This window comes from Lipotes vexillifer, unplaced genomic scaffold, assembly GCF_000442215.2.
Source record: "Lipotes vexillifer unplaced genomic scaffold, Lipotes_vexillifer_v1.1 scaffold205, whole genome shotgun sequence".
NCBI classification, from domain to species: Eukaryota; Metazoa; Chordata; class Mammalia; order Artiodactyla; family Lipotidae; genus Lipotes; species Lipotes vexillifer.
The window spans coordinates 1,760,884-1,770,641 of record NW_006781396.1 but is presented as its reverse complement, the minus strand read 5'-3'; the positions used below and the strand labels follow the sequence as shown (position 1 = coordinate 1,770,641).

The window sequence follows — 9,758 nt, the reverse complement described above, 5'->3', positions numbered from 1 at the left end:
TTTTGCAGCACGCGGGCCTCTCACTGTTGTGGCCTCTCCCGTTGCGGAGCACAGGCTCCGGACGCGCAGGCTCAGCGGCCATGGCTCACGGGCCCAGCCGCTCCACGGCATGCGGGATCTTCCCGGACCGGGACACGAACCCACGTTCCCTGCGTCGGCAGGCGGACTCTCAACCACTGTGCCACCAGGGAAGCCCGACCACTGCCTTTCTATCTACATTTTCCTGTGCATCCTCATTGGAGCCATAGGTCTGCCCTAGAGGCCGGCTTGCCAGTGCTTTATCTATGTCACCACCTTTGTGCTGACAGCCCCTGTCTTCCCACTCGAGTCCCCATCCACCCCTCCCCTCCAGCTCTTGGAGGACATCGCCACGTGGACATTCTGCTGCTACATAAAACTCTATCATTTTATGAGGAATTTACCTAGAACTTTTCAGAACGTAGAGAGTTTTTAACTAGGACTCCCTCTTGAGAAACAAGCAACTAATTTGCCACCTCATTCTATGAAGGATGACAGTCTCTTATTTGTCTCACCCTGTTCCTTGTCCCTTAGCACCGGGCCAGGTACAGAGTGGGTGCAAACCCGTGTGTGGGGCAAACGCCTGCAGGGAGAAAAAGAGAGGCGTACATCTCACTCCAGGCCAGCCACTCACCAGCCCTGTGACCTTGAACAAGTTATTTAACTTCTCTGAGCCTGCTTCCTCACATGTAACACAGGGTGTCTTCTTCTAAAGTTATTGTGAAGACTGGGTAATATAATTGTGCAAACATCTTAGCTCGGTGCCTGGCACAGGGAAAAGTGTTCAACAAACTGTAGCTACCATTTTTTAATAAACAGGGGAAGAGGGCTGTGACTTCCCTTCAGCAGCCTTTTGTGCCTTTGCAGACTTGATTCACATCTTCTCAACCTCCCTCTTGCAAATATGAAGAGGTCTCGATGCCCGAAGCTCCTGGAGGATGTGGCTGTCCCATAAGAGAACCAGCAGAGCTAGGAATGACCTGCTTTCTTCCCTTGTGTGAACGCTTTAAGTCACCAGTTCCCAGAAGTCTTAGGGTGCTCAAGGTGCAGCCTCACTCCCTGCAAGGACCCCTCCCCTGCCAGGTACATCCCCTAGGACAGCACCTGTCGACCCAGGGAAAGCAGCTGCCCTTCTGCTCAGCAGTGGGGGCTGAACAGGTGAAAGGCATCCCCCAGTGAGCCACCCCCAACCCCCTGGTCCCCATGGGACTTGGATAAAGAGTGTCTGGGAGACCAGAGGGCTGACAGGGTGGTATCAGTTTCCAGGATAGCAGAGAAACTTATGTGTATGGTTTCCAAGCCCACGGCCCCCCGGGGGAGGGAGGATGGTGGGAGAGGGGTGATAAAGGAGGGAAGCAAGGAAGTGGTGACCCACCCCGAGGCCGGAACCCTGGGTGCGATGCCCTGTGGACCTGAGGGTTTTGTTCTCAGCCTTGGCCTCAGGGCTGCCACCTTGTACATCTGGGCCCTTGGTTGTGAGGCTCTCCTGGCAAGAGGATGGGTTGGCTTAGTGCTCCCGCTGGGCGAAAGCTCTAGGCAGAGGCTCCTGGGGTGGGGGTGGGTGGAGGAGACGGTCCATGGTGCTGTCTTGGTGCAGGACAGGCGGCCAACATTTATTGAGAGGTTCCTATGTGCCAGACACTGTATTAACTCATTTAATCCTCACAGCAACACTCTGGGGTGGGTACTGTTATCACTCCCATTTTATTGATGAGGAAACTGAGGCCCAGATATGTAACCTGACCAAGGTGACCCAGCTAGCTAGTAGCAGAGCCACGATTGGAACTCGGGGCATGACTGCTTCTCTGTTCCACGTTGCTCTCCTTCAGGGGCCTTAGCTTAGCAAGTTCTTATACACTCAGTAGTGTGGTTTTATTCTGAATGCAGATCTTTCGTGTGAGACTGAAGGCATTGCCTGCTTTTCTCTGCTGATTCTCTAGCATTTTGCACAAAGTAGGTGCTTGATATGAACTGGAATGAATGAGTGATCTGATCAGTCAATCAGTCTTTGAATGAGACCTGCCCTGCTTGGGGCACAGGGCTCACCTCCTGTCCCTGCCCGAGCCAGCATCCCAGTGAGTGCTCATGTTGCCATGGTGACAGTAGGAACATCAGAGGCAGTGACTCACTTAGATGGCCTTGTCAGCTCCCTGGGTGTAACCCTTTCTGACTGTTGGTCTTGGCAGTTAGTCACTCGTACTTTGCAGGAGGCTGAGAGGTGAACTCCCCACACAGATGTGTGAAAAAGAATGTGTGTGTGTGTGCGCGCACGCGCGCGCGTGTGTGTGTGTGTTGGGGGGAGGGTCCTTGAGTTTGAATTTGTACCAGTTGAGGGGTATTTGCCTGCAGGTTGGTTGGAGAAGGTGCCTAGGCTGGGAGAGGGGTATTTTATGTGCTGGGGACAGACTCGGAGTTGGGGATGGGCAGTGTGGCCATGAGTAGGGCAAAGGTGCTGAGTGCGGGACCCAACTGAGTTTGCCAGGAGTGATAACCTTATTTTCCAAACTGAAAACCACAGCACATCGTTCGACAAGAGGCTTCTGGTTTGTGAATGATTTATAGGAAAAAACTGGCAAAGATAAAAGTTGAATCACATGTAAACATTGATAGCTTCCTTTATTGGGAAGAATAAATTTATGTGAAACTCTGGAATGATGCGATGCCGGACAGGGGCGCTGAGGAGGCGGGGCCCATGCCTGTGTGTGTGGTGGGGAAGAGGGTGTGAGAGGCAAGAGGCTGGAGGTCTTGCCTCAGGGCAGCCCTGCAGCTCAGCATTTAGGGGCTCCGAGGACCCAGACCCTAAAGCACCCTGCGCTGTCCATGCTTCAGCCACCTCAGCACTGATCACCCTGTCACGGGAATACCTGGTTGAGGGCTACATCCTCCACCAGAAGGTGTCCCAGGTACACTGTAGGAGCTCAATAATTGTTTGCTGCGTGGACTAGCTAATGATGAGCAGATGAAAGCACATGTGCTCTTGTTTCCCCAGCAGCAGAATTCCTAGCTAAAAAAACGCCTTTATATTCATGCATGTATATGCCTCCTTGCAACTCTTTCCTCCCCACTACACAAGGGCAGCTGTACAAAAGCCCGCAGGAGGGTACCCAGGCCGCAGGACACAGGCTTAGGCAAGGTGGAGGCTGGAGTGACGTCCCCTTCCTGGCCTGGCCCAGGTCAGAGTCTCCAAAGCCCACTCTCTGAGAGTGACGTGAGACCCGGCCGGGCTCTGCTGTCAGCAGCCGTCTCTCCACCTCTGCAGTGCGCTGGGCGTGGGCCACCTTGCCGGCCAGCACAGAGGGGCTGAGAACGGCCCCTGCCTCAGAGTCTAAAGTTAGAGAAGGACGTTGTCTCCCCTCTACTTTTGCCCTAGTTAATCCAAGAGAGGATATGAGCCTGTGTGCGGATCCCTTTAGAGCCGGGGAAGGGGCGGAGCAGGGAGATACAGCAGCTTCCTTGGGCGATCCTGGCGTCCACCTTGTGTGCTGGAGGCTTGGATGTTAGTTCCCGCCTATGGAATCCGTGTCCAGCCACCCGCTTCCCCGATCCCGCCTGTCTTCCAGGGTCCAGCTCAAACAGCATTTATGAAGTACTTATTTTGTGCCGGGAACTGTTCGAAGCCTGTACATGTGTATACATTTTTTCTCATTCATTTAATTCTCATAACCCTATGAGATAGATCCATTATTATCCTCATTTCACAAATGAAGAGACCAGGATGCAAAGTGGTTAGATAAGTTGCCCAAGGTCACACAGCTAGACAGTGGTGTAAGGAATTAATGTCACCTCGTCCATGAAGCTTTCCGTCTTCGAGCCTTCCTGTGTGTGAACAGCCTCTCCCTGCTGTGAACTGAGATGCTGATTCTTGTGGGTGTCAGAGCTCCCTTACAAGGCTGTAAGTGCTGCAGCGTCAGAAGTCCTGGCAGAGTGACCTCTGCGTCCCCCACAGCGCCAAGCACAGGGCCTGGCCATAGGACAACCCGTCCAGGGGACTGCTGAGTATGTGAATGAATGGCAGTGAGCAAGCGAGTATTTGAATGAACCAGCACACTGGTTAATGAAGAGGAGAGGGGAGTGGAATTGAGGGTTTCCCAGTGAACTCGCAACCTGATGAGAAGGGCACAAGGGCAAGTAGGGGGGCCCAGGTGGGCTGGAAGCAGCCATCCTTCAGGAGCATGCTTGCCACTGTGTCCCCAGCATTGTCCAGGTACCTTGAGGAGCGGTCGTGAAAGCCCCCCATCTTTTAGGCTGGGTGAAAGGAGCACATTAACACAGAGGAAGCAACTGGGGAGCAAACAGAGCAGCAGCTACTGCCTGTAGGGCCGGAGGGGTAAGTGAGAGAGCTAAGGACCGCATTCCCGGAGCAGGAGGAGGAGGGGCTGGCCCTGGGTGGGGCGGAGACAGGAGGCAGGAATGGATCTGGGGAACCTGCGGAAGCCACTGTGAGGGCCAGGTACCTGTGGGGCAGCATAAGACAAAGCTGGTGGGTGAGAGAGGGGTGGGGTGCATTTGAGCCAGTGCCATGTGTGCGTGATTTTTGCCAGTACTTTCAATACATATTTTAAATTTTAATAAATACTTAAATACTTCTAAAATTGAATTTTGTTTTTAACTTATATTTATCATAAAAGGAAACTTTATATCACTGCCATATAGAAAAGTAGAGTAAAATAGAATAGACTAGAAAGAACAGAATAGAGTAGGAAATGACCGTAAAAATAAGCACGAGGGGAACAAAACAAGGCTACTGCCCTAGTCCACTGTGGCTGCCATAACAAAACACCACAGACTAGGTGGGTTATACACAGTAGAAATTTATTTCTCACAGTTCTGGAGGCTGGAAGTCCGAGATCAGGGTGTCAGCACGGTCGGGTGACGGCCCTCCTTCTGGTTCAGGTGGCGCCTTTTTGCTGAATCCTCATATGGTGGAAGAAGCAAGGGAGCTCTGCGGGGTCCCTTTTATAAGAGATGAATCCCGTTCAGGACAGGTTCACCCTCATGACCTAAGCCCAAAAGCCCCACCTGCTAATGCCATCACCTTTGGAGGTTAGGATTTCACCATATGGATTCTGGGGCGGCACAAATATTCAGACATAGCAGTCACTGAGTCCTCACTGGGTACTGCTCCCTTTGAAAGGCTCTGAGCCTGAAGCCTTCTCTCTCTCTGTTAAAAAGGAAAAGAAGGAAGTGTTAGACAGGCTGTTAAAGACATGTAAGTACCGAACCAAGACTTTCTCCTTGACTCAGTCAGAGAGCCTTGAGGAAGACTGAATGGGCATAATGTTCTCATCCTGTGATTCAGGGCCATCTGCTGCCTGGGCTCTGTGCTCCTTTGTACCCCAGAGTTCTCTGCACTACTCCTGGAACCAGCACTCATTTTAAGTTATTGATTAGTCCTTAATGTCCAGAGAGGAGCCCTGGCCCCAGCCCCCTGTCCACCTGCCCTGGGCCCCAGTCACACCCTGAATTCCCCCTCTTGCAGGGAATACCAACAGCATCTTTGCCCTGGATTACATCAGCGGGGCGCTGACCTTGAACGGCGTGCTGGACCGGGAGAACCCCCTGTACAGCCATGGCTTCATCCTGACCGTGAAGGTGAGAGTGGGCGGTGGGCACCTCCATCATGGGTAGAGGGGATGCCCATGCTGTGGTGCCAGCCTCCAGCGGTGCCCAGGCGGACGGTCCAGGAGGCGGGTCACTTCTGTTCCCTTACCCTGCACTGATTCCCGGGGCTTGTGCCCAGGGCCCCTGTCAGGAAGGGCCAACGCTTTTCACATGTGGGCCTCGTCAGGGGCCCTCTGCTGGGCATTTCTCAGCCCTTATCAACAACTGCAGAGGATTGCAACTTTCATCCCCATTTCACGGGTGAGGAGGCACAAGTGGGTGCACACCCCGTGGTCCTCTCTATTATCCCATGATTTCAAGTTCTAATATAGCCAACTCAGATTCTTAGGTTTACCTCATTTCTGGGGTTTTCTCCCATTTCTATTTCTTGTGGCTTCCCTGGGGCTATTACCTGGTTAAGAAACAGCAATGCAGCGGGCAGGGGGCAGAGCTGTGGTGGTCCCCACCCCGGAAAGTGTGATGGAGCCATAGCCCCCTGCCCCCTGCAGCCCCTTGCCACTCATGATTGGTTTTAATTAAAATCAATAACTTGCTGAGGCATTCCCTGGGAAACCCGTTTAGGGTACAGATGCTGCCTGGGCTACAGGGGTCCTCCCCAGCCCCAGCCTTCGATTGAGAGGAGGGGGTGGTACAAAGACTGAGGAGAGAGCCTCTGGGAAGGAGGCCCTTCCATTGGTATGGGAAGGATGGTGCAGCCTGACCCTTCGTTGCTCTCCTTGACCTTGAGAAGGCCTGTGACAGCGATGGATTGATTAGCCCTGACTCGCCCACTGGCTCTGTCCTCTCTACCCAGATGTGCACATGTGGGCCAGCGGGGGAGGGCAAGCTAACATGGCCTTTCCCCCATCCGGAGGCAAGCCCGAGGCCCCCTCCCAGCCTCCCCTCCTGTCTCTGCTCCCTTCCTACGGAGGCAGGCAGCTCCAATGGAGAGAGCTGCTCCCTAGTCCCAACACCAACTCACTGTGCAGCCCTGAGCTCAGCTTTTCCATCTTTATATAAAACATAAGGATGAGTTCCCACACTTGGCTGTGAATCCAAATCCCCTGGGGAGCTGGTAAAAGATACCTAGTCCTGGGCCTCTTGCCCAGAGATTCTGGTTCAAAAGGTTGGGGTGGGACTGGGAATGGGTGTTTTGCGGCCCAAGGACTCTGGCCCAGAGACTGGGTGCCCAGGTGTCTGAGTCTATCTATTTCTGAGTCCAACCCAGACCTTCACAGTGCCTAGCACAGTGTTCAGTCCATAGCAGATGCTGAGTTAATTCTTGATTATCTGCTAGCACAAATGTTCTTGGCCTCAGTTTCATCATTTGCCAAATGAATAAAGACTCTCCCTTTGCCCCTAGATGAACCCCTAAATCTATCTTGTCTTCCCCACCCCACCTCATCCCCTTGGTTCTAGAATCCCACTGCCTGAGTTTGGTACTTTGTCTGTGTGTCCTTGTACAAGTTACTTAACCTCTCTGAGCTTCAGTTTCCCCATTGGTAATGGAGATCAGTAAAACGGCGATGCTAATGATAGAATCTTCCACCTGGGATTATGGTGAGGATTAGATGGGATAATTCACATAAAGTGCAGTGCCCAGCATTGAGAAAGCCCTGGTAAATGATGACTTTTATTGTGACTATGGCCACCTTCATCCCTGGGGTGTTTACTCCTCTATCTGCAGGGCACAGAGCTGAATGATGACCGCACCCCATCCGATGCCACAGTGACCACAACCTTCAACATCCTGGTGATTGACATCAATGACAATGCCCCAGAGTTCAACAGCTCCGAGTACAGCGTGGCCATCACTGAGCTGGCACAGGTCGGCTTTGCCCTCCCCCTCTTTATCCAGGTGGTGGACAAGGATGAGGTGAGTCCCAGAACGCATGGCCATCCAGCCCAGCAGCCGGCCCGGGCTGTGCAACCCTGGAAGGGGTGCCAGGGATCACTGGGCTCCCAGGTCCCCATCTATAAAATAGAAACAAACATTGCTGCAGCCTCCCCTGCTACGTTCTGAGGATACATAAGGCTGCAAAAATTAGTAGTCTCTAAACTTTTGGACCAACCCCCCTACACCCTGTAAAAAATGTTTGAGCACACACCTCCAATGTATACTTCTATATTTAGAAATGTATATACGTGATCATCATACTAACCTAGTATGTACATTTTAAAACATACACACAAAAAATATAAAATTTAAAAGGTAGAGGCTCTTGTATCAGTGGTGACTCTGGAAAAGTCTCATTGCTGCTTTTGGGGTAATACTGACCCTGCCTTTTCCTTGCAAGGAGTGTAAGTGCCTTCCAGAGGATCCCAGGCCATAAAGAGACTCCAGAGGGTCCAGGACACCTGCATCCCCTTGCCCAAGGGCCAGCCAATCTTAAGAGGGAGGGACACGGGCCACGAGTGGGAGAGAGCTCAAGAGGGACAGGAGGGAGGAGGCTCCGGCAGGGCTGCAGCTCCCGTGAGCCTAGCTGTGCCCTGTGTCATTAGGCCAAGGACCGGGCCTGGATGGGGCAGCTTCCATGTCTTCAGGACCCTCTCAGCCTGCCTCCAACCCGCCCCATCCCCTCGCCCTACCTCCCTTGCCTGTCAGCAGTCACAACCTTAATAGGATTTCTATTTATTACCGCTGCTTCCCTGGCCCACTCTGCTCAGGAATTCCATTAGGTTTTCCCGCCCGGGGTGTTCTCTGCAATTACCCCTCACACGTGGCCGTACTGGCCTTGCCCCAGGCCCGGTTCCTCTTCACTTCCTGGCCCCTCTCCTGTCTCCTGTCAGCTTCTCTCAACTGGACACAGTCCCCCCAAGGGCTCAGGTTCACAAGGGCAAGTTGGCCTGTGTGTGTGTGTGTGTGTACGTGCACAGTCACGTTTCTCTTCGTGTGTGTACAAATATGTGCGTGCACACACGCCTCCATCTCCTGATAAGTCTTTCCATACCTACCTGTCTGAGATAATTGAAGTATGTACTGAGCATCTACTGTTTTTGGGGGGTTTTTTAAATTTATTTATTTTTTATTTTTGGCTGTGTTGGGTCTTTGTTGCTGCGCGCGGGCTTTCTCTAGTTGTGGCAAGCGGGGGCTACTCTTTGTTGTGGTGCGTGGGCTTCTCATTGCGGTGGCTTCTCTTGTTGTGGAGCATGGGCTCTAGGCGTGCGGGCTTCAGTAGTTGTGGCACACGGGCTTAGTTGCTCTGCAGCATGTGGGATCTTCCCGGACCAGGGATCGAACCTGTGTCCTCTGCATTGGCAGGTGGACTCTTAACCACTGTGCCACCAGGGAAGTCCGCATCTACTGTTTACAAGCAGCTATATCTGGCCACTTCAGGGAGTCCAGGAAGTGGACTCCATGGTCCCTGCCCCATGGGGCCAAATGTGTTTATGCAAATGTAATATGTAATTTTAAAACATATACGTAATAATGTGGAAAGTTTAAAAGGTGGAGACAAACAGGTATAAAAACAGATTCTAACATTTTCTCACACCCCAGTGGATCATCTTGTATCCCCTGGGAGTGCAGGTCCCCCTTTGGAGACCGCTGTGTGAATGAGAACCTCAGAAGAAAACCCCATCCTAGGTTTCAGGCTGATAATAAGGCCCAAGGGAAGAGACACTGGAAGCAGCATGGGTCCAGGGTCCAGTGACTATAGGCAGTGCGGCTCCAGAGCTCAGCTGAGGAAGGGGAAGTAGGGGCTGGGAGGATCGGGAAAGACTCTATGGTGAGAGGGGGACTAGGGCTGAGCCTTGGGGTATCAGATGGTGAAAGGGTCCTCAGGAGGGGTGGGGGGTGGGGGGGGCCAGGCTGTGGCCCACAGGGAGGACCGGAGCGAGAAACCTGTTAAGTAGATGGAGGGAACAGGCAGTAACCGGTGCAACTGATCAGGGATTGTGCAGTGGGCTGCTGGCAAGGTGGGCTGGGACATAGGCCCCGGGGGGCCTTGAATGCCAAGCCAAGGAATCAGCAGAGGCCTGTGTTCAAGGCCAGCCTTGCCATTTATTAGCTCTGTGACCTTGGGTGAGTCACTGACCCTTTCTAAGCCTCACTTTGCTCATCTGTGTAAAAAAGAGATAAAAAGACAATGTATAAGTCAGTTTCTATCGCAGGAACAAATTAACCCTGAAAGAGCGGT

General features: G+C 52.6%; 1 protein-coding gene across 1 annotated transcript in view; it reads left to right on the top strand.

Moving 5' to 3' along the window:
• Positions 1-9,758, top strand: part of CDH23 (cadherin related 23) — a 403,130-nt gene that overhangs the window by 170,023 nt on the left and 223,349 nt on the right. Inside the window, exons 9-10 of the mRNA XM_007454689.1 lie at positions 5,498-5,610; positions 7,307-7,495. Coding sequence (XP_007454751.1) covers positions 5,498-5,610; positions 7,307-7,495 — 302 coding nt within the window. The remainder of the gene's footprint in view (positions 1-5,497; positions 5,611-7,306; positions 7,496-9,758) is intronic.